The 25,690-nt window shown below is 43.5% G+C and overlaps 1 protein-coding gene across 2 annotated transcripts in view; it reads left to right on the top strand.

Annotated features, from left to right (window-relative positions):
• The window catches only part of MYOM2 (myomesin 2), a 79,981-nt gene extending 72,160 nt beyond the window's left edge, over positions 1-7,821 (top strand). For both annotated transcript variants that reach the window (XM_088665665.1, XM_088665667.1), the window contains exons 33-37: positions 1,815-1,978; positions 2,293-2,329; positions 2,844-2,866; positions 5,385-5,440; positions 6,845-7,821. In XM_088665665.1, coding sequence (XP_088521791.1) covers positions 1,815-1,978; positions 2,293-2,329; positions 2,844-2,866; positions 5,385-5,440; positions 6,845-7,153 — 589 coding nt within the window. In that variant the 3' untranslated portion in view covers positions 7,154-7,821. The remainder of the gene's footprint in view (positions 1-1,814; positions 1,979-2,292; positions 2,330-2,843; positions 2,867-5,384; positions 5,441-6,844) is intronic.
• The last annotated feature ends 17,869 nt before the right edge of the window (positions 7,822-25,690 follow it).

Raw genomic sequence — 25,690 nt, 5'->3', positions numbered from 1 at the left:
CTAAATAAGATAGAATAGCAACAACAAAAGCAGTCTGATTGCGTTTTCAAATCTGAAAACAGCAGTGGTAAGACAACATGTGTTGAAATATAATGTCTGAGCAAATAAATCAACACTTACCTGGTTGTATAGATGGGGTTTGGGGGAACTCTGCAAATAAGGTGCCACCACCTTATTTGGCATCAAATAAGTGGGCATCAAAGCATTTCACCACCTTGAATCTGAACCCACAGTATGAGGGTAGAGCCCTGCAGTTGCTACCTGTGAGGAAATTTGGAAAATGGTCTCAATAAATGTTGTTAAGCTTGTAGGGGAGCAAATGTCTTCTCACCTTCTTAATGATGGAGCAAAATATCCAGAGCTTGATATTCCTATTTACAGGCTAAAATCATAATCCCAGGAAACCTAATCATGTGTAGTAGAGGTTGCACACAAACGGCCAAGTGTTTTCCTTTACTTTTCCCCTATCCCTCACTCAGTAGTATCATCCATTGCTTGGTCCTAGAATGTCAAGCATATAAAATGCAGTTGGAAGGACTGCACATTTAAAAATCAAAATGCAGCAGCGACCCAGGTAAATAACGAAACCTTACCAGTGGCACAGCCTCGAACATCTCAGGTTGAAGTTTAGAATTTTATTCAGGTTGTACACTTCTAGCAACGTCAGTTGTGCTTTTTTCCAAGCTGCCCTGTATGCCCGAAAGCCCATCTTTCAAACATGAACATAGGATTGACATACACTGAGTCATATCCCTCTGGGTGGTTCTGGTCTTTGCACTAATGGCCAGTGACTCTCCAGGATTTAAAAAGCGGAGTCTTTCTCAGCCTGACCTGAGATTGATTGAACCTGGTACCTTTTGCCCACAAAGCCAAAAGAAAGCTGCACCAATGAGCTGTTCACAAACCTTTGGCTGATCTAATCATACATGCACCTGCTTTTACTTGTCTTTCCCCTTCCCCTTGCTGGCATTCCTCCCCACCCTGTCTCTTTGCATATGTCTCTTATTTCACTCTGAAAATGCAATGCACATCCTGAAAGCACTATAAATGATAAATAGCAGAAGTAATAGAACCCTCTCTGGGTGACAGATGTTCTTCCTTAAAAAAAATCCCTTCAAGCTTCATGTAGATTATTAAATTGAAATATGAATAGACTAAAAATAAGTATAAAATAAATTCAAAATGAAATAGGAAGGAGTCATAGGCTTTGAAGAAAACAAACCAAACAAAGGTGGAGGCTAGATCATCTAAAAATGAATCTCCCAGATGTGATGGAATTAACCCCAGAATTGTCTTCTGGCCTGTAGACCCAGAGCATGATTTTATGTAAAAGAAACCGATAGTGCTTAGGTTAGCCTGTAAATTCCATCTTGCATTTCTTGAAGCTGGCAGTGATTATGAATCTATTGAATGAGAAAACAAGTTTCTCTCCCACTAACCCTTGGTCAACAAGCTTACAAGGATGCTTACTTTTATATCCTTCAGTCTGATGGCTAAACCAAGGTATACCCATTCCAAGGGCTAGCATGGCCAGCAAAAAATTGTATTGCTTCTCCCGTTTTGAACATTTGTTATCGATCCCTCCGTATGCCATGTTTCAGCCTGCTTCTGAAAATTCTCCTGGCCTCAAAAAGCTTTGTCACAGAGTAAGAGGAACTGTTGCTCAAGAAAAAGAAGCCCAAAGTCCACGTACTATAGGTGTTTGAAACTAGTTGTAATGGTCCTTGGAAAATAGCTGATATGTTGCTTTTTTATGCTCTCACCTTAAAACTCTGTGTGCGTATTTTGAAGACTCCCTGTGTTCATTCCCCCAGGGAATCTAAGATTTCTTCTAGTGAAAAGATGAGGATTGGAGGCAGTGATGAAGTTGCCTGGATGCAGATATGTGAGCCCACAGAAAAGGATAAAGGGAAGTACACCTTTGAGCTGTCTGATGGCAAGGAGTCCTATAAGCGGAGTATTGATTTATCTGGACAAGGTAGGCCTCTTTAAGCATGCAACTGGATTCACCGCACTGTAATTTGGGGCCATTTTGCAGTTGGGGAATTAACGTTCATTGTTTATTATTAGGTATTTATTTTGTGCTCACAGTTTTCAAGGCACACTACACACTTTGTTCATGCTATGCCTCTTCTCATCAGGGCTGACTTTGATCTCTCTTCTTAGATTTCATTTGATGTTTCTCTACCACTTTTATAAGTTGAGAACAGAAAAGAAACACAAGTAGGCATCAAAGCATTTGTGCCGATTCAAAAGGCAAACTTTATAATACTCTAAAATGTTTCTTTGCAGCGTTTGACGATGCTTATGCAGAATTCCAGCGACTCAAGTAAGCTTCATACCATTTACCTTTCAACTCATGACAATGACTTTGTCTTGGCTACCAGTGTCATTCTAACATAATAGGGTGTAAGAAAAATATGGAGAGCCATATGATTAGAGTGTTGGACTCAATTATCAAGGAGAGCAGGGCTCAAAACCCCACTCAGCCATGAAGCTCACTGGGTGATTTTGGGCCAGTCACCATTTCTCAGCTTAACCTACTTAGAATCATAGAATTGTAGTCCAGCCCCCTACCATGCAGGTATTTCAACTACAGCATCCACAACAGATATCCATCCAAACTCTGCTTACAAACCTCCGAGGAAGGAGAGTCCACCACCTCCTGAGGGAGTCCATAGCACTTCACAGGGCTGTTGTGGGGATAAAAGGGAGACCAGGGGAAGCCATGTACAGCACTTTGATCTCTCCCGAAGGTGGGAGAGTAATGTTTGTGTATATACACACACATACATAATTGTGATGTTAATTACTCTGTTTTCTGTTTTCTTTTCCCACTTTAGGGCAGCTGCTTTTGCTGAGAAGAGTAAGTACATTCTGTACAGAGGAAGCATGATATTTCTTATCACCATAAAAGAGCAGGAAGCAGACCTTGTTCCTTTTCTTTACAAACTTCAACAAAAGTGAAGGAACAAGGAAGGCTTCCTCAACCTCGGCCCTCCAGATGTTTTTGGCCTACAACTCCCATGCTCCCATGATCCCTAGCTAGTAGGACCAGTGGTCAGGGGTGATGGGAATTGTAGTCTCAAAACATCTGGAGGGCCGAGGTCGAGGAAGCCTGGAATAAGGTATACTGTACATAATGGCGCTTTCGATCAGTTCATTGTAAGAGGAAGGTGCATTTTCAAACCGAATAGATAGTTGCCGTTTTAGAGAAGATGTGGAAAACTTGTAACCCACCAACCTTAGCATAGTCCACAATACATGCCTGATGACCCCCCCCCCCGAGAGTTGATAAACCTCCTGCTTTTGCTCTCTGTTGGGGGGAGGGTAGGGTTGTCGAGCAGGTCTACCTTAGCTGGAGAACCTGTGTTTGTTTATTCTTGGAAGGCGAGTTGGCAGGTGGGAATAGAAAAGTGGGAGAGAATGGGTGTCCTCTCAGCTTAAGAAACTAAAGAAACTAAACCTCTCAGCTTAAGAAACTATTGTTAGTTAGGTTTCAGAGCTGACAGTGAGAACAGACTACAGGTGAGTATATGCAATGCAGACTGGAAACCAAGGATGACAGATTTCATGTTGATGATGGCAAGAAATCTGAGTGATAGATAGTATACATAAGGGCTGCCCATTATTCACCAGCATGGATAATCAGTCAGATACTCTGACCCTAAGCATGCTTATTTATTACTTGCCTTTAATATACTTCCACTTTTAGCCTAAAATCATAGCTTCCAGGGAGGTGTCTTATTTCATCATATTTCACTATGATTTCTGTACCATTATGATGACAGACGCTAGTCATTTCCCATTTCCCAGGACAATCATTTTACCTGAAATGGTCAGCTAATGTTTTTCTCTGTTGTATGATCAGAGCCTGCCAAATCCAGAGATGCAAACTAGGCAATCTCCTGGGGTGATAACATTTCGGGGTGTCTGCTTCAGTTATTTAAATGCCCTGCAGAAAGAGCAACTGCCTGCCTTTTCAGATTCATCCACATTTTCACCCCCTGCTTACAGGTGAAATGGGGACTCTAATTTATGTCAGTGATTATGCCCCGGAATGTGGAGTCCAGCTAAACTGTGCAGTTACAATAAAAGTTTAGGTAAAAATTAAAATTAAGTGTAAAACTTAAAGTGAAAATAGGAAAATAATATCCTAGTCAACGCTTAATAATTTTATGCTGCTCAGTATAAGATAAAACAGGGGTTGTGTGGGCACGCTTTTAAATTCATCTTGACCTACCAAAAAAAAAAAGAAGAAGCAAAAACTTTAGGTCAGCTCTGTATATATTAGCAGAGACTCACCTGGTGCTGTTGAACCAGAAGAAACTGGATGTTTCCATTTTCAAAGTGTCCAAATATATTGAAATTTGAACTGAGCATTGCTAGCAGAAAACTGGGGATACTGATTATGGGAGCATAGGAAGCTGTCTTATGCAGAGCCAGTCCAATGAACCATTTACCTCAGTCTTGTTGACACTGAAATGCAGGAGGAGCTGTCCAGCATTTCAGGAAGGAGTCTCACCCAGCCCTACCTAGAGATGCTGGGAATCATGTACTATGTACTTAATGTTACATCAAAAATTAATTCAAGTTGCTGTAAGCTGTCCAGAAACATTTGTTATTGGGTGATGTATAAATTGCTGATCAGAAGGTTGGCGGTTCAAATCCCTGCGACGGGGTGAGCTCCTGTTGCTCGGTCGCAGCTCCTGCCAACCTAGCAGTTCGAAAGCACGTCAAAGTGCAAGTAGATAAATAGGTACCGCTCCAACAGGAAGGTAAACAGCATTTCCGTGTGCTGCTCTGGTTTGCCAGAAGCAGCTTTGTCATGCTGGCCACATGACCTGGAAGCTGTACGCCGGCTCCCTCGGCCAATAACGCGATATGAGCGCCGCAACCCCAGAGTCAGTCACGACTGGACCTAATGATCAGGGGTCCCTTTACCTTTACCTTTAATGTATAAATGTTAGTTTAAAAGTAAGTGTATGATGCTATCACAATAAACCCTTTGCATTGCAATGGGCTAAGAGCTGTTCCTTATCTCCATCATTTTTTAAATAGTTTCCCAGTCTTTGTCTTTCAAGAGTTTGGAATGCCTAAGAGTTTCCAAATTGAAAACCTCTGAGGGAGCGAGAAATAAATTGAGGATGAAGACACAGAACGGGCTGTACCCTTTAACAATCTTCAGTATCCCGGCTAATGTTGCCTACAGACATTTCATATTTTGCATATTCCTTAAAAATCAGGAAGTAGCTGCTGACACTGTTTTTTTCGGGGTTTTTCTGTCTCAGCATTTGTCTCACCTTGATCATCCTATAGGCGCTTACTCTCCGATTGGCGAAATGAGCTGATAATGATATAATTTGATTGCTTTTTCTTCATAGATCGTGGTAAAGTGCTTGGTGGTTTGCCCGATGTGGTGACAATAATGGAAGGCAAGGTAAGGGTGAGCCATGTGGCTTGACTGTTGTGGTGTGGATACAAAAAAGACTAAGAAAGCCTCATGAGAAAATACCATTACAGTACATTTGAATTTTAAATATATCTATAAATATGCAGCCGCCTCACTTGATCCCACACAATATTCTCAAGGGTGCCATGCTGGAAACATTAGAGTGTCACCCATATTGGCACTGAAGAAGTGTTGCCAGCTCCGTGTTTAAAGAGGGAAATTGCTGCAGCCCTTCACCTCTTTATCCATGTGAAAAGGGGTTGGGTGTGTTTCTAGCAAGGCAAGAAACATTTCAGGATTGCCATGCTTTTTAGGATTAGCAATCTGGGTTGTAGCCTGTTCAGGAAGGTTCTTTTATCCAATGGATGATGGATGGAAGAAGGAGGGAGGCAGTTTTCATGATTCTTTCATTTTTCTGCACCACCTCTTGCAGTATCATAACTCTTTGGAGCAGATTTATGTGGTGGGGTTTTGTGCAGAGGGGGGTGGGAATCATCTTCACCCTTTTTCCATTAAAAATGGGAAAAAACAGAAGGCAATAACTTAAAGTCCCATCATAATGATGTCTAAGAGGGTTACCTGGGCTATCCCTATAAACTTGAGACTGTAGTAGTAGCATTGGGTCTATAGTCAGCTTTTGCAGTTTTAAAATAAATGTCAATCTTTAAATAAACAAACAGTTTACAGTTTGTTACTTACAAAATCTTCTGTGAAGTAGGAACAGGGGATAGCCAAGACACAATTGGTTACAACCAGTGCTTTTTTTCTGGGGGTATGCAGACACAAACATTTTGTGACTAAGTTTGGCTTCATTGAGGCAGCGGCGGAGCAATCCAACCGGGCACGGGGGCACCGGGCAAGCCAGGGCAGGATGCTCCATGGTACCTCCAGAGTCTGCCTGCCTCCTCCCCCTCAGCTGCCCTACAGCTGAGGGGGAGGCGGCTGGTGGACCGTTTGGGGCAGGGCGGAGCCTGCAGGCCCTCAAGCCACCGTGTCACTCCCAGGAGAGACACATGGCTCCGGTGCACTGCAGGCCCTGCGATGAGTGTTGCCTGGCATTTTGTCACCCCCTTCAGAGGTGACACCCGGGGTGGACCACCCCCCGCCCCCATTTCTCCACTCCTGCATTGAGGGGCAGTATTTCAATATGAGCAGGAAAATGAGAGTACCCCTAAACATTTTTTTTAAGAAAAAAAAAAGCACTGGTTACAACCCATTATGTCTTGTGCTGAGCTGGGATAATGCCAATGTATGTTGCAAAACTGTCACAGTGGCAGAGCTTTGTGAGGTTTTGTGACAATCACGCTATTAGATCAAGAAATCTAAGTTAGCAAGCCAGTGCCAAAGTCTGGATTTCACATTCTTTCCCCACTCCTTCCCTGTTTGTTTCAGACCCTGAATCTGACCTGCACTGTGTTCGGCAATCCTGACCCTGAGCTCCTCTGGTTTAAGAACGACAAGGAGCTTGAACTGAACGATCACTATGTAGTCAAACTGGAGCAAGGAAAGTATGCCAGCCTGGTCATCAAGGGGGTGTCATCAGAAGACTCAGGAAAGTACAGTATCAATGTCAAGAACAAGTATGGTGGCGAGATGGTGGATGTCACCGTAAGTGTGTACAAGCATGGCGAAGAGTTGCCCGACGTCAAACCTGGCACAGGTGGCAAATCAAGGCTAATAGCGCCAGAAGGAACTCATTAATCTTCCAAGCCTGATAAGGGCAGCAGGAAGTAGATTTGTAAGGGGTGTGTTTGGCAGGCAAAAGGCTAGAGAGAAGCTGTAGGTCCCCGGTCCACCCCCCCAATAGTGTTTCTGCAGTAGATAACCGGCAATGTCCAAGGAACAGTTAAGCTTTTTGAGGTGGGCATCACAGTCTCGGTTCTCTAACCATACCATCCCCAGATGCAATTACATCATTATGAATAGAAGCTGTTATGTGGCTGGCAACAAAAAGCCACTGCAGGGGCAGCGGTAATTAACTTATATGCAAATCGGTGCTACATCTGTAGGATGGAACTCTGCTTACGGCAATGGGAAGATCAGACTTTTATTAGTTATATATAATTTGGGAACCGAACTTTACTCCTCGATCTGGGCTGCGACCCTCAGTGCTTTTGTAAAAACCCCGACAGAACTCAAATGGGCTGCAGAAATGTAAACACATTGAGGACTGCAGCCTCGGATAAACCAGACAAGCTGAAAAATGACCTTCCGAGTTATTCTTAGTAGTATTGCTGTTTTGTAGTGCAAGCTGATCTTTAGTGGTATTTTACAATCACCGTGGACTCATTTAAACCACAAGTTTCACAGTTGTTGTTTGTTTGTTTCCTCCCCTGCTTTGTGCTAATAAAAAAAAACTTTAAAAGTCACCTTGTGTTTCTCTCTGCACCAAATTACACTTAACTAGTTCTGTTTACTCTCTTTCACTGTTTAATTATGGCTTATTGCACAATTTCACAGCTGGTAGCATGCAGACAATGGACTTAACAGTGAAGAAAACAAATTATGCTTAATCATAGTCACTCCATAGCCACTTACTACATTAATTTTACACTTTATGGTGTGGTCAGCAAGCAGTTAGGAACTAGTATCAGGAGACACCTATGCCATTTGGTAGCTTCCTGGGATAATTATATTTCCAGATTGGGTTTGATCCCCCACCCCCACCCCACAAAATGAGGTAAAAACTCTTTTTTATGTATTCATTACCAAAGTAGCTGTGCTGAACACAATACTGGGAATGTTTTACCACTTGCAGGTGTATATTTCTGTGGGATTGTTCATGTGTTTTGTAACATAAGGGCCTGAAATAGTACTCTTTCATGTGCTACTCTGAAACTATAATAGTTTACATGTGGCCAGGAGAGACTAGCTTTGCAGCTGCTCAGTTCCAAAATTTTGTTTTTGGGTTTGCAGATCCTGTCTAGTTTCGGAAAGTCTAGGAGTATATTGGATCTAACCAGGAGTGCCAACTTGGATAAAATATTGTGGAGGCCCATGTAAGCTCCACACCACATAAGCGATCACATGATGCAGTGCACACACACCACTTGATTCGGAATGCCCATCAACTTTGGGGTGGCCTGGCCCCCTCAAATATTTTATTGCAGGGACCAAAGCCCTCACAGCCCCTAGGCATTGGCTGCTATAGATCATTCTAACCAATATGTTCTTACTTAGTTTTGGATGATTATGTATACCAGTGGTGCCAAAAATAGAACTCGGCAAAGTCTCATAACATGAACTAACTACATGCACCAGTTCCTTAAGACATGCCTCTCCCCCCTCCCCCCTACAAAAAGATTATCTCTGAGTGAAGAAAAACCATTTCTTCTCGAGTGATGAGTGACTAGTTTATAAATATGCAAGCTGAGAACCACTGCACAACACAATGCAAATTAAATATTTTGTGTGAGTAATCACTTACATTTGTTTAGTGATTAGTGTCAATATGACCATGTAAGGCAAGGATTGATGACCTTTAGCCCTTCAGAAGTTGCTGTAGTACAACTCTGGTGGGGCAAATCTTAGGGGATGACAGTGGATTTGGTGTGATGTTAAGAAAGCAATTTGATAAGAGTATCATGCTCTCAATGGAAGCACTGAAAGTACAGAGGGATACCAAATTCAGGAATGGGCTTGAATGGAAAAATTCTAAGATATGTTCAATTTTGGTGGATTAAAAACTTGATTGGTCAAGCCCAATTCCAGCTTGAACAAGAGGAATCTGTACAGTACAAATTAAAATGTTACTGGATTCAGTCAGCCAGCTGAAGGAACTGATCAACATAGCATACAAAATAGCCAAAATTCAGCATTCTTGTAGGTGTCTTTTATCCCACACAAGTTGTATTTAGCAGAGACTCAGGTTATTGTGTGCTATGGCAGTTTTCAAGAAGTATCCTTGGGCACTGCAGACAAGGTTAGACTCATCTTGGTTACGCCTTTAGCTGGCCTGTTTTAGCTAACTAAGCTTCAGCCATATCCTTTCAAGTAGAGGGGAAAGAATTTATGGTGACATTTAATCCTTTGCTGAAGCAGAGAAATTAGTACTTGCTGGAACACTGTTTTCAGGAGGTTGAAGATTTGTAATAAGCACTTATATTTTTCCCCCCACCCAGTGTGCCGGGCAGCAGTTTTCGCTTTGTTTGGATGTGTGTGTGTGTTTTTTGAAAGAAAAGTATGTGGAAGTAGCAAGGACATTAATCACAAGACCTATTTCTTAATGATTTTTCAAAACACAGGGGCTCTCCAATGAGCTGTGGGCTATGTGCACACAGCCACACTTCTTTGCCTTAACTCTTGCACCACAAGCACTTCCGACTCTTCAGAAAAACCAGGCAGGTTGTTTATTGATCAAGAGCACCGTCTAACACGGGGCTTGTAAAATGTTCACACCAGGTCAGCTCCTCAGTCTGAACAACTCATCTCATCAAATAGGCACACTGGCTTCCTTTGCCTTGTCTCGCTTCACCTTATTCGTCTCATACCCGCCAACATTTCTCCAATGAAAATAGAGGTGTCCTATTCTGTAATAAGGGGACGCAGGTGGCGCTGTGGGTTAAACCACAGAGCCTAGGGCTTGCCAATCAGAAGGTCGGAGGTTCGAATCCCCACGACGGGGTGAGCTCCCATTGCTCGGTCCCAGCACCTGCCAGCCTAGCAGTTCGAAAGCACATCAAAGTGCAAGAAGATAAATAGGTACCGCTCTGGCGGGAAGGTAAACGGCGTTTCCATGTGCTGCTCTGGTTCACCAGAAGCTGCTTTGTCATGCTGGCCACATGACTTGGAAGCTGTACGCCAGCTCCCTCGGCCAATAATGCCGCAATCCCAGAGTCGGTCACGACTGGACCTAATGGTCAGGGGTCCCTTTACCTTTACCTATTCTGTAATAATAATAATAATAATATAATTATTTATGCCCCATATGGCGGCTTCCAACATATATAAAAACATAACAAAACATAAACCATAAAAAACCTTCCCTATACAGGGCTGCCTTCAGTTGTCTTCAGATGTCCAGATGGATGATGATGATGATGATAATGATAATGATGATGATTTTCCACTGCACTCAAGGGCAGCAGGCTAGCCTTGTGGTGTCCAGAACTCTGTCCTCCAACACCTTCTCAGTGTTCCAGGTTCCCCCTTCCCAGGACCTTCTGCCTGAGGCAGTTGCCTTGCCCTTCATGCCTCTGGCCCACACGGGTCCCAGTTTGCTCTGTGAGGCCATTTCTCACAAACCATGCTCACCTGTCCTACTTCTGACATCAGAGGTGGGGCAGGTATGTGCTGTAAGCCGCCCAGAGTGGCTGAGGAAACCCAGCCAGCAGGGCCGGCTCTAGGTAGAGTCCCCGTGGCGCGGGGTGCCAGGGCGCCAGGCTGGCAGGCGGGGTGCTGCGTGGCGAAGCCGTGCTGTGCGCTGCAAGGGCGGGGGCGCCGGAGCGATCTCCGCGCCTTAGCGCCAGGGCGACTGACCTGCTCGAGACTGCCCTGCCAGCCAGATGGGTGGGGTATAAATAATAATAAGATTAATAATAAGGAGGAAAGTTCATAACACAGATGCTCTAGGGCGTGCGTGTGTCTTAGAGAGCGAGAGGGTGTCAGTTTCTCTCCTTGGAAGAAGCTGTTCTTCCCCCTCTACAGCTGGAGAAAGCAGCTTTAATTCAAAGTGCTTCCTCCAAACAGATCGTCAAAGGGACTCCCTGTAACTGCTCATCATTGATTACAGAAATCTCTTTCAAACTTTGTCAGGTGTCGGATGATGCCCACCTGTCAATGTTGGCCCATGGAAGGCTAGGAGAAGTAGGACTTCATCCCACAGGGCAGATCCAGTTCCCCATCTGTTCTCATGGTAGGACTATTGAAGAGAGACTTGGCAGGACTAGCTTGCAGCAGTGATATCCTATGGCCTCAAGTGGCTGCAGGAAAAAGAACGAGGTTGAGGGCGTTTAGCTGGGTCTAGTTTCTAGATATAAATATCAGACTGCAGTCAAGTTTGGATGCGCAGTTATGCCAACAGAGTGCCTGAACAAGCTAGATCGTTGACACAATTTCCATACATCGTTGAGCTGTAATACATGTGCTAAAGCAAAGCAAGAGATGGCGGCATTCTGTTATCGGATGGGCTTAATCCCATGTGCTGATCAGTGCCTGCTTATCAAAGGCAATGAAGCGACAGTAAATTACAGCAGCTGGAGGTTTCAGCCATTTCCTCTCCTCACCCAGGAGCCTATTACACAGAGCTAGCTGCTCCTAATGGAGGCTGTTTCTTATTAGACTGATTTTCTGTCTGACTAGTGAGCTCCATGTTGGGCAACTTTCCTGTTGTGCTCTTTTAGGCAGTCACAGCATGAAATGGGGCATAGTTGGCTTGTCACAGGAGGCAGATAAGATGCCAGCTAGTTATGCTGATGAGTCTGAGGTAGCCTCTGGCTCTGTTATGTTGGCAGACTGTTGAGAATCTTCCTTTACCCCCAAGCACCTGCTTCTTTTCTGCCGTCTCTGATTTGCACACTGCTGAGATGCTTAAAATAAGTCCTAAGCCATTCTCCCTTTGAGGACAATATACAGGTGCTGAGACACACACACACACACACACACACACACACCAAAGGTACAATATGTCTTATAACTCAAATGTCCTTTTACATAAGCTGGGGGATACTAATCCTTTGGGGCTAGTGGGCAGATTTATCATCCTCAGAGGTCCTTCTTCTTGTGGCTCCTTCATGAGAAGTCTGGAAGATGGCAACATGTGAATGGGCCTTGTCTGTGGTGGCTCCCCAGTAATAATAATAATAATAATAATAATAATAATAATAATAATATATTATTATTATTATTATTATTATTATTATTATATTATTATTATTATTATTTATACCCCGCAAACTCTGTGTAGCTCCTAGAAACATTTAACATTAAAAACTTCCCCAAACATTTCTGCAATGCTTTCCTCAGGGAGGCTCACTTGATACACTTGTTACATTTCTTTAGGCACCAGGCAAAAACATTCCTCTTCTCTCGGGCCTTTGACTAACTGAGCAATCTATGGCCTTTTAATGTAAGAGAGGGGGGGAAAGAGAGAGAGAGAGAGAGAGAGAGAGAGAGAGAGAGAGTTGGGGTTCTTGTTTTCATTTGTTAGTTTGTTATGTATTTTTTGTGTTTTAATATTCTAAACCGCCCTGTGATGCTCGGATGAAGGGTGGCATGAAAATTCAAATGATGATGATGATAAATAAATGAAATAATGTTGAGAAAGTAGTAAGGGTACCAGTCACAAAATGGCTGCCATGGGAGCATGGCATAATGCAAAATAGCTGCCATACTGAAAAGAGCAGAGAAAGAGACAGAACCATATGAGGTCAAGTCATGCCTGGGGGGGGGGGATCAGTCCCCTGTCAATAGGGAAAAGGCACAGAGAAAAGCTCTACACCTCTTTGCAGAACAGAAGAGAGGGTGTGTGTCAATTCTTGGCCTGCCGTCAAATATGATGGATGTTTAAGGAAATGTGTTCATGGTGGGAGAGGCCAAGCGAATGCGAACAGGAACTGAGCAGGAAAAACAGCTTCTTACATTTTGGATCTTTAAAGAGATTGAGACTTTTCACGGGTGCCATAAGAGGCACTAGCACCCGTGGGTGCTGTGTTGGCAGCCCATAATATAAACTATCCATGTATAATGTAGGGGGGGGGAATGCAGGGCTAGCCCTATCATTAGGCACAATGAGGTGATTGTCTCAGGCAGCTGATGCTGAGGACCAGCAATGAGGTGTTGGAGAACAGAGCTGTGTAAACAAAATAGGGCTCTTGGATCTCGTAGGTTAGTCCGCTGTCCTCAGGAGAGACCATTTTCTCATCTCCAATTTCAAAGTAATATTCAACTACCAGTCTGGTCGGCTTCTGAAATGGGGGCCGGGGGCCAGGAGCATGAGGCATCAACTTGTCCTTTGCCTCCGACAGAAAAATATTTTGAGTCCGCCCTGAGAGGACATATTGCTGAGGGAATAGTACCCTAAATAACAGTAACCTATGATTGTCCTTTAAGGAAACTTTGGGGGAGAAAATAAGGCACATTCTTTCCAAAACACCCGAGTATGGCATTGAAGCCTCTAGGTGGCACCAAAAGAACAAAATAAAAATAAGGAGGTTTTAAAAAATAATCTTCCCACTCTTTTAATATCAGTCGTTCTGATGCAAGCACATCACCTGGGGAATAGGAGATTATTAAAGGCATTATACTTCTGCCAGGGACAAGGACAGGTCCAGCAAATTATAGTTTCTAGGAAACAGGTGATTATTATTATTATTATTTTAAAAAATGCAATAATCCAATCTTTTCATGGTACGTGTTAGGTGAAATCCAAATGCAGTCTGTGAGATATTACAGGTCTCTTGTGACACTGAGATTTGTGTTGAAGACCACATATATATAGCATGCAACATACTCGTTGCTAATGGTCATTATTAGCAGAAAGGGAGATTTCTGTTGATGGCAGGGCCAGCCCTACGGCAAGGCTGGGTGACGCAGGGCGCAGGGCACCGGGCCACCAGGGGGCCACCACGCTGCTGTGCCCACCAGACAGCCGCGCTGGGAAACGGGGCAGGGGGGGCACCGGAGGGATCTTTGCACCACGGCGCCAGGGTGCCAGATATGCTTAAGACGGCCCTGGTTGATGGATCTTGCAGATCTTGCTGCTTCATATATTTTACTTCAGGACTCCACAGTTAGGAACTGCAAATCCCAGAATCTGAGCTGTAACTAATTCAGTTGCAAGGTCTGGTGCTGTCAAAATTCATACATTTTACAACCATTGAGACCATGATGATTGGTCAGGGCTATGAAGACAATTCTGAGCACGGCCTTTTGTGTAGTTACGGAAGGAAGAGGCTTTCAGCCTGGATGGAAGCTATGGTAACTATTCCTCCAAATTCTGAATGACTGCAGGCCATTCCTGCCCAGTTTCTGACATGCCAAGTATCCCCTCTATGCAATCCCTTGTGCATGGAGCAGAAATTAAAATGCATAAGGTTTTGCCGAGTCATGGAATATAAGAGTTTAAGTCTCAATGACACGTCCCTTGAATGCTTTGGGAGATAGGCTTCTTGAGGGATTAATTATCGCCCAATATAAAATGAATGTTATTACTGTATTTCTAGGATGAGCTGTCAACATGTGGTTCCCATTTCATCTTAGATCTAAAGTATCTTTGCAATGGAATCATAGCTGCTTAGCTCATTGTAAGCTTTCCGAGATAAGGAGGTGAAACTGTCATGACGTCGCCCACTTAGCAGCCGGCAAGTTTCAGAACGTTTTGTGAAATCAGTTAACCATATCAGTAGCTAGAGCATGTGGCTGACATTCCACATGCCCACTTAGCATGGAGGGTGAATTGTTCTCCCCCAATGCCCAAAGTGGAATTATGAAAGGAAGTGGGCTGCTTTCAAAGTGAGAGTCAAGCATGGGATGCTTAGCTTAGGCTCAAATTGCGAGCCCACACGCTAAACCCTGTCCCCGGAGCTTACCCCTCCAAAAACTGAGACATGACAACCATGTATGGGTTAAATTAGGCCACAACTTTATTGAATTTCAGGTGTAGCAACCTTGGCTTAGGCCTTGGAAGCTATCCCTCTCAACCCAACAGAGGCTGAGGATGCTCAGGGCAGTCAGGTGCAGTGGGAGGGGACTGTAAAGCATGAACTTACACAGCGTGCCCTCCCACCTCACCAAAGCCGGGAGTTTGACCTATTTGCCGCCGCTCTAGGGCCAGTGACTCCTGCAATCACCCCTTTAAAAGGCCCCTGCAAACACCGCCACATGGGGGTGCATGAAGATGTTGCTCCCCCAACTTGAAGATAGACTATAGAATACCAACCAATGCCCCAAACTGCCAATGTTGTGATGAATTGCTATGGGGAAGGCAAAACCTGCCAATGCAGGGGAAATTCCTTCCTGGTTCTGAAAACAGCAACCATCTTACGACCATAGCAGCGCCCGCTGACCTAGGAAGCAAGAGGTTAGCCTGCAAAGGAAAACCATGTTATATTTCTTGGGAGGATTGGGTGGGTGCATCCAGCAAGAAGAAAAACCAAGTGAGTCTGGGCCGAAGGGCTTCGGCCTTTTTCCTGGCCCTCGCCTCCCCCATTGTCCTGCCAAGATGGGGGTGGGGCAATGGCCACCCTGTAGCAAGGTGGGTGATCCCGCGCGGTGTCACAAACTCCGCCCACCTCTTGGGAGGGGGTGCTTAGGTTAGGCTCAAATTATGGTGCAGGATTTGTCTACCCAATTTTGAGTGATTTCAGCCTTCCCACTGCAACCCCCTAAGACACAGTCCACAATGTTTGGAAGGTCTCTCTGAGCCTCTGAAGAGGCATTTCTGGAGGGGGTTGCACCCAGGCTAAGGATGTGCTGCCTTCTGCTCATGCATTGTTTAATGCAAGGCTTTTGTGGTGTAGTGTAGCCAGTGTGGTGTAGTGGTTAAGAGCGGTAGACTCCTAATCTGGGGAACCGGGTTCGTGTCTCCGCTCCTCCACATGCAGCTGCTGGGTGACCTTGGGCTAGTCACACTTCTCTGAAGTCTCTCAGCCCCACCCACCTCACAGGGTGTCTGTTGTGGGGGAGGAGGGGAAGGAGATTGTTAGCCGCTTTGAGACTCCTTCGGGTAGTGATAAAGCGGGATATCAAATCCAAACTCCTCCTCTTCCTCCTCCTCCTCCTCCTCCTCCTCCTCCTCCTCCTCCTCCTCCTCCTCCTCCTCCTCTTCTTCTTCTTCTTCTTCTTCTTCTTCTTCTTCTTCTTCTTCTTCTTCTTCTTCTTCTTCTTCTTCTTGATTCCATTTCCTGTGGTGGTTCTGATACCATTTTCGCCAATTGTTTCCAGTGCCACATTTTGTGTCCCAGTTGCTGTATGTCAGACTGCAGAGACACAGAGCCCTGTCTGATCAGTCAACTTTCCCGCAAAGGAGATGCAGAAAAGCATGGATCTGAATCATCCCAATTAATGGCACTCTCAACGCAACTACAAAGAACACTTTAGCCTGGGTGACAACGACAAGTGTCTTGCCCAGTGGGGAAGAGCTGTATGTGTCACCTCTCAGCTTGGCTGTCACCTACTGGGAGGGGTGAGGTCAGGGCTGTGTTGATCCCTCATGTTAAGTGGCAGTGACTTCCCTGCCAGGAAGCTGTTGCTGCGGCTCCACCTCCCTGGGTTACTCAGTTCTGGTGACATCTGCATTCTGGAGTTGTAAAAACGCAGGCCCTTGGTTTATTAATAAATGGAAGATCATTAGGAGAAAATACTTTTTCTTGTCTGAAAATAACACAGCACCTCCAAGTTATTATTAAATAGCCTGTAATTACAAATATGCCAGAAACACAAAGAAAATAAATCCTAATAACAAACCATTCACTTAGACCCATATCTGTTTTCTGGTCACAAAAACATCTTATCTGCACAAGGAACCCTCTTGATTATATTCGCCGAACCATTTACTTGCTACAAGACACCAGACAATACAATAATGTGATGTACAGCTTTAATGACATGCTTTTATCTTGAGGACGAAAACTCATAAATAAGCCCTCTTTATCTAGACAAATGTGCTGCCCTTCCTATTCTTCCAGCGTTTGTTGGTGTGACTGCAAAACAAATTACTTGGTGCTAATTAGCATAATTATCAACTTTTTGTGTCAGACATCTTGAATTCAAAAACATCTGATTGAAGCTGCTTCTTTTTACATTGATAGAAATGAACATCCTTCCATCTCGCGGAAACCAGGATAACCATAGCTGGAGCTCATCCTTTTGCAAAGCAGCCACCTGGCCAAGAGATACATGCAGCCATTATATACGGTAGAGAAGGGACAGCCAACATGGTGCCCTTCAGATGTTGGCATTCAACAACTGCTCTAGTAGACAGCATGGCTACATGGTCTGGAACGATGGAACTTGTTGTCCAACCATCTCTGGAGGCAACCTCATTGATCATCCCTGATTCAGAGCATACTCATTGTGGCAGGGAACGGGAACATGTGGCCCTCCAGATATGGTCCTCCACTGGATTACAACTTGCACCAGTCTGAGCTAGAATGGCCAATCGCCAGAGATGATGGGAGCTGGAATCCCTGACCCTGCCTTAAAGCCTTAAACCTAGTATTTGGATGGATAGGCCACTACACATTGTTCAATCGTGACCTATGCATTCCCAACAGTAAAAATGAAAGCAAGTAACACCAGTAGAAGCAACAGATGATGTAGCAACATTGATAGGCATTCCCACAGACTTCGTGGCAAATCTCCTACCACCCACTAATCATCAACATTGCTCACCTATGATGCCTGAAGGTTGCAACAACCATTACAGGGCAATGTCAGGGATTCCACAATGGTGTCACCCATCACACATGCCCTCCAATGTACAGGTATGCACCCAGGAAGAGCCCACAGTATATCTCTTGTCACAAGACTCTGTGGCCCCCAAATTAGAAGTTAGCAACTGGGACCTGATTGGGAACTACAGACCATCAAAAATGTCTATCCATCAACCAGGTAAAAGAAGGAGATTTGATGAGTAGTGCTTACTTTCCCGGATCCCTTGCGGGTATTCTACCTCAGTAGGGATGCAGGTAGCGCTGTGGTCTAAACCACTGAGCCCCTTGGGCTTGCCAATCGGAAGGTTGGCGGGTTGAATTTGTGTGACGGCGTGAACTCCCGTTGCTCTGTCCCAGCTTCTGCATTTCGAAAGCATACCAGTGTGAGTGGATAAATAGGTACTGCTGTGGTGGGAAGGTAAATGGTGTTTCCATGCACTCTGGCTTCCGTCACGGTGTTCCGTTGCGCCAGAAGTGGTTTAGTCATGCTGGCCACATGACCTGGAAAGCTGTCTGTGGACAAATGCCAGCTCCCACACCCGGAAAAGCGAGGTGAGCGCTGCACTCCATAGTCACCTTTGACTGGGCTTAACTGTCCAGGTTAACTACCTACCCAACCTCAGGACCAAGAAGCATCACTGGAACTAGGACCAGGCACCCCACACAGGTAAGCAATGGAAGGTGTATTTCTGGTAAGAGGGAGTCAATGCTGGAAAGTGGGACTGCCGAAGACCCTCCAGGCCTCTCCCATAAACACCCCACAATGTGCAGGACTGCCCATACACAAATGACCATTTGCAGCAGAGCCTGCCAAATGGAATATCGCAATGCAAGCAAGTCTCTTCCTGACAGCTAAAGCTGATCAATTGTATGTGGGATGGGGCATAGGCTAGATTTTGTGGTGATGTCATAGCATTCCCACTGTTGACAAGTATTGATTAATGCCTTCCTTGCTTGGATAATGACATGGTGATTGGTGGATAGAATAGTTAGAAACGTGTGTGTGTGTGTGTGTGTGTGTGTGTGTGATACATTAGTTCTGTTTTCTCATTGTATTGTTTCACTTTCAGTTTCGTTGCTGGGAGTACACAGGATTGTGAACACATTACCCAGTCTGCCCAGATCGCTCCATCAGTTTGCCCGTTTGCTAATGTTACTATCTCAGAACTGCCAGCTAAATTTTAGCGCTGTGCTGAAGGTTCTGACTGGAGCTTTTCCAGCAACACTGAAGAGGGATGAAAAGGGAGTTCTAGAATTTACTGTGGACTGTGATGTTACTAAGAGTCAAATTCTTATGTTAGCTATGTAGCTATGCCATTAAGTGGAGGGACTTAAACAAACAAACAAACACAGATTGAGATCCTGGCTCCCTTGATCTGGAACAGCACCCTAGGGTGGGGAAGAGTATAAGGAGGGCTTTAGCGCTTTCCCTAGCAGTTTTTCTCCATTCTATGTAAGTTGTTTTCGGGGGGTGGGATCTGAGTCAAAACCATGGGGAAAGCAAATGGTTTAAAGGTATCCTAGCCCCACATTAGGTGCCTTGTGCTGACATTGTGTCTGGAGACAACCTCCTTGCACTTAAAGCCCTAACTCCAAAGCTGACGTAATGTGTAGTTTCCCTTTTAGTAGGCAGACAGCCTGACTGAGAGTCCAAGTCCTGTTACTATCTTCTGCCTGTGGAAATGATGGCACATAGTCCCTCTCTGCAAGTTATCTGCTTGCATCCATTCCTCTGAGAGATCTTGCTTGCAACACTGTGTAAATAATCTACATGTCAGGGTAAGAATGTTGGCCAGCAGCTTTCCGCCCATTTCTTTGAATTTTATTTCTGCTTTAGATTCCACTTTGTCTGGTTAAGCACACGAGCTAATTTTGTTTTAATTGCAAAGCTCAGATCCAAGAAAGCCCCTTTAGCAGTATCAAAGGACTATTCATCTGGGAGGAATGTTTTAACAGAAAACCAACGTTATTACAGAAATTATCCTTCAGCACAACAACATCCTCCCTTCAGTCGTCTCAGTGTGATCACATTATCACATGCAGAAGCTGACTGCCTGCTTGGGCGTCTGCTTTCTGATGATAAGTATTATCTATTGTATTGCAGAGTTTTTTTCTGTCAGAGTGGTGTATGTTTTTGCTGCTTTCCAAATATATTTCAAGATCTTAACTTTGGCCTTTTATCGTCTGAAGATAATTGCTACAACAAACTTACTGAAATTAATCTAGTGAAAGAACCGTAAGCAACATCTGCAGCCGAGGACACCAGTGTGGAGAAGATCTGCAGTGAACTGGTAGAAAATAGGGCAATCCTAGCAGGAAACTTTTCCTTGTCATCTGGGCAAATAAAAGCTGTGCTGTTTAAGGCATAAATGTAAACCTCTTAGGGCCTGGCAGAACTACAACTCATCAGAATAATATCCAGCCTGTAAAAAGTTTATGCCAATGTCTCCTTAAAACTTGATAATTTGACAGCAGACATTCTTTACATAGGTTATGTGCACATGGTTCCCCCCCCCTAGAATCAATGGAGACTGAACGTTTTTCACATAGCCCCCACACAACTGAAAACTAATGCATTTATCTATTTATTTTGCTCCTGAAAATGACTTCTTGAGAAACTAGTTTCATTAAAACATAAGAATGTAAAAGGAGTCTTCTAAAAGTCAGGTAGTTGTTTATTTCTTTCTAACCTCACTTCTCGCAGGGAGGGAACCGCCAGAAGGCCTTGGGAGGTGTACCTCAGTGTCCAGGTTAAACGATGGGGGTGGAGACGCTCATCAATAATGTATTCCAGTTATATGTATTTGGAAAAGTCACCTGCCTCCACTTGAACCCCATTCCATCTTATTAAATTTATTACCCGTTCATCATCATCCTCAGGTTCCAGGGTGGGTTACAACAATTTAAAATTCACTCTTAAATGCAAGTTGAAGCAGATTAGAGACACAGTAATATTGGTGGGGCCTTGAAAACAAACCTCTCATGGGGATTTGAACAAGAAAGAAGATTCCACCTAAACATTAGGCAGAACTTCCTGACAGTAAGAGCTGTTTGACAGTGGAATTTGCTGCCAAGGAGTGTAGTAGAGTCTCCTTCTTTGGAGGTCTTTAAGCAGAGGCTTGACAGGCATATGTCAAGGATGCTTTGATGGTGTTTCCTGCTTGGCAGGGGGTTGGACTGGATAGCCCTTGTGGTCTCTTCCAACTCTATGATTCTATGATCTCGGGAGTCTGCTGGATTAGGCCAAGTATCTTGCTCTCACAATGACCAACCAGCTGCCCAAAGAAAATCCACAAGAAAGATCCATGCAGAAGAACATGCTTTCCAGCAGTTGCAATTCAGAAGAATTACTGCTTCCAACGGTCAAGGCAGAGCATAGCCCCCATGGCTAGCATCCATCAATAGCCTTCTCCTTCATGAATTTGTCTGTTATTCTTTTAATGCCACCCAGGTTGATGTTCATCACTGTCTTTGTTGAGAGCGAGTTTCATAGTTTTAGGATGCCTTAAAAAAAAGGCATTTAAGCTTTACGCATGGGGAAGAAGAGAAGAGAGTTTGATATCCTGCTTTATCACTACCCTAAGGAGTCTCAAAGTGGCTAACAATCTCCTTTCCCACTCTGTGAGGTGAGTGAGGCTGAGAGACTTCAGAGAAGTGTGACTAGCCCAAGGTCACCTAGCAGCTGCATGTGGAGGAGCGGGGAAGCGGACCCAGTTCACCAGATTACGAGTCCACCGCTCTTAACAGCAACACCACACTGGTTCTCAAGGGAGACCTTGAATAAAAGTGGGAGGGTGTGTCAAACAATACCCTCTTGTAAAACAGTACCATGGGGGCATCTCAAAAGATAGGGGGCTGTTAAAGCCCTAAGCAAGACTTCTGGAAAAGCCTGGGGGAAAGCTAATATGTTCTCTAACAGAATCCCTCACTCTCACCTCTTTTCTGCAGTGATGAGGTTGGAACATCTCCACGGTGAATGTTACGGTCTTCCTCTTGATCTCAACCCATCATACTGAACAAATTCTGACAAATGACCCAAATAGCATGCATTGCAAAATGGTGGTAGTGATGTACTCTCTAGACAAATAAGCTGGCATGTTCTAGAAAAGGCTGCAGGATGAGTGTGCTTATTCCAGTGGCATTGTCTAAGGAGCCTTGTTATCTGCAACTAGCATCCCAGCCATCATTGGCTGACTCCATGTGATGAGATGAAGACAAAATCAGTACTGCACTGCCTATTTATTCCATAGGTTTTGAGTGGAAGTTACCTGTTGCCCTAGGTGACCAGTTGCTCGTGATCATAGTTGGAATGTGGCCAAAAATTTCCATGGTTCCTTTATGAAAATGTTTGGGAGCAGCTATTTTTGTGCTAAGAAAATCCCCCTTCTGTTTGAACACACGGCTTCCTAAGGAAAGCTGGTCTTTACTGTTGATGATTATTGATATTTTGACTCAGCAAAGGAAAGACATCATGCAGAGAAATTGCAATGGATGGGTTGTGCTCACTTGAACTATTATAAAAGAATTAGCGAAAGGTGCAGAGTCACAATTTGTTTCTCTGGTTCAAACCAAACGTCTTATTGAAGTGCACTATTTATTTGGCAATATAGAGATAATGAAAAATTGAAGAGCTTAACTTTGTAAATTACAATCCTTTTGCAGAATGTTCACCTTTGTGCAAGCGGCTGCACTCTATTAATGCATTTTCTCAAATGGAAATGCCATTAAAATGGAGCTGTACATTTCTTCACCACTTTGAGAGAAACGGGAAGCTTTTTTTTGTTTTTGTTTTTTACAAAAGGCAAAGTGACCAATTAGTCTAAGTCCAATTAATACTTGAGTTGTACTCAAGATAATTTATTCAGTAGAACTTGGCTTTAGACATACACACCACATGTGGCATTCAGGAAGAGATTTTGTACATCAGGGATGTAGAAGCTATGGTCATGGGAGCTAGCCTGCTCTCTGTCACTATGTTAAACTATTAACACTTCTCAAGATAAGAATGCAGGCTTAGGGTAGGCTTGCTCTATCAAGTGAACCCGGCATCAAAAGCATCATTGGTCAGCTCGCAACAGCCCACTGCTGCTGAGGTCACCACCTTGCCTCCCATTTCTGGTGCTCCAATGAGCACTAGACAGATGCTCTTGTCATTGTTAACTGATGTTGTTTTCTGCCCAAAGGAAGTGCAGATAGTGGTGATGAAGAAATGATGATAATAATAATGATGATAATAATAATGATGATAATGATAATAATTTTATTATTTATACCCCGCCCATCTGGCTGGGTTTCCCCAGCCACTCTGGGCAGCTCCCAACATCTGTAATAAATCCACCATCTGTAATACTTCAGTTACAGCAGGAACTTTGATTATCTAAACATTTCATTGAATGAACCAGGCAACATTAGACTGACAAAAATTAGAAGTGTTCCCAGGAAATAGGAATAATGTCTCATTTTTACTACAGCTATAGATAATAGTGAAGTACCTACACTTAACAGCACGATAATGTCTAAAGGGTAAAAATAAAATTATTTTCTGCTTCAGGAAAAAGTCCTGCGATGCAGCTGATAACTCAGCATGAAAGTGGGGAAATTGAGCCATGAATTCCCTCCCTCCCTACAACTGTGGAGTTATGATTATGACACTAATAACACTTTCCATATGTATTGAAGGTTTAATGAAATTTACTACAACTTTGAAAGGGTAACTATAACAATAAGAAATTCTTCACTTTGCACAAAACACACAAATACCAAAGCTACAAAAGGAGAATGGGAAACTCTTTGCAGGTGTTGAGCATGAACACCACAGCATTTTGTTACTTGGGAGAAGTGCATTATATTAAATAATAGCATCTGTTCCCTGCATCAACCTCCCGGCCATTCTCAGAGAAAGCTATTTCCTTTGCCTTTTGCTGGATTATAGATTTGAGTTGGCTTCGTATAGGCTGAAGTGGTCAAGGGAATTCATAGCTGGTTTTTAATTTGAGTTTATGCATCTCTGTCAGCAATACAAAGGACCCAATAGCCCCTGCAGCTAATTGATAGAGTTGAAATGAACAGTGGCTCCATTCTGATGCCTGCATGGTGATGTGGGAGGTGCGGCCAACTTCTTGGTGTTGGAGCTGTGTCCATTAACTTTAGAACGGCAGATCATTGTCTATTACAGAAACTAATTGCAGGCGTGGACTTCTGTCTGGGCTAACGGATCAATCTAAAAATAAACCGGGAGCTGCAAACCAGTCCCTTAATTATTTTGATTTGATTCCACTTCAGCAGCGCTTGGCAGATTTGTTTGGTTCTAGCCAAGCCCACAACGGTCGTGTTTATTTATTTTTTAAGTATGGTAACTGGTTTGAAGCATTTAAATCTAATTTGTCACAGGAATATGCTTATTTCTGGGACACAAGCGTTGCGTATTTAAGATTAAACTGGCATGTTAATAGCCATATTAAGAGCTCTGGTGAAGAAGACTGGTGTGATGGACGGCACTAAGACTAAGTCTGTGGAGCAGAATCTTCGTCATGTCCTTATAAATCCAGAGAATTACAGTGAGGGAGAGTGAAAGGGGTGTGTGTTGCTTCATTGGAAAAGCATCTATTTGGGATGCTTTGAGCATTGGACTGTTGCAGGCAAACTTTCCCCCAAAGAACCCAGCCTTATATGTATTTCTGGGGACTTCTTTTTAGCCTGGCATGCCTTCACATTGGCGAATGATCTAGGAGAGTCATCAGTCAAAAACAATCCATTTGCTGCATGCAGTCAAGGCTGCTATGACAAACGCAAAGGGGCATGCTTGGAATGGTTATGTGAGCCAGCCTTTAAGCCAATAGGTTCACTGAAGAGAACATCCTGGTATGGTGTCCAGCAGGATAGGGGTTATCTTCTTATACACATAGAAAACCAAATGCTTCTCACTAATTCAACCTCTGTTTCTGGGAGCAGATTACCCCCTGCCCATGGAATGGTTTTACCCTTTCTGATTAAACAACTGAATTGCCTGACTTTACAGTACAATCCTGAACACGTCTACTCAAAATTCAGAGCTAAATTTAGCAGGAACGATCAAATATGTCAAATTCAGTTTCTCCTTTTTAAATGTATGTATTGTTTATTTTGTTTATGATTTGCTAGATTTCAATTTACTGATGTAATTACAATGAAAATTGATAAGATTTCTCATTTTTCAGTCTTCAGTTTTCCACATTTCCATATCAGTTTGCATTTTTAATAATAATAATAATAATAATAATAATAATAATAATAATACCATCACAGAAACCAGCAATTCAATGCATTTATATCCTAATATGCACATTTTGTTTGAAATTTTGCCTAACACGCATATTTTTGGTAGAACTATTTCCCTTCATATAATTCAATTTTTAATATTTTTTCCACCAATATATGATTATTATTTTTAATGCTCATTTTATTGTAATATATGCACTTTAATTGGCTTTGCAGTTGTGGAATAAGATGAGATGTTGTCTTGTGGATCAGTAACTGGTTAAGTAACAGAAACAAAATTAAAAAATTCCTTCCAGTAGCACCTTAGAGACCAACTTAGTTTGTCATTGGTATGAGCTTTCATGTGCATGTATCTTCAGATACAGTAACAGGAAGCAAAGAGTAGAAATAAATGGGTAGTTCTCTGAATGGAGGGATGTCAAAAGGAGTGGGGCCTGTGGTTTATAACTTGTTCATAAATGATCTAGAGTTAGAGACAGGGTGGGCCCAATTCATTTTGGCATCTGAGGCAAACCACAAAATAGCATCTCTCTCCTCACGAGGGAAGAAGGGGTGAGTGAAGTTCTACATGAAGAACAAGCGGTGGGGAATAAATATCTATATTGGGAAC

Source organism: Zootoca vivipara, chromosome 3, assembly GCF_965207765.1.
Source record: "Zootoca vivipara chromosome 3, rZooViv2.hap1.1, whole genome shotgun sequence".
Classification (NCBI taxonomy): Eukaryota; Metazoa; Chordata; class Lepidosauria; order Squamata; family Lacertidae; genus Zootoca; species Zootoca vivipara.
This window is presented reverse-complemented; position numbering and strand designations above follow the sequence as displayed.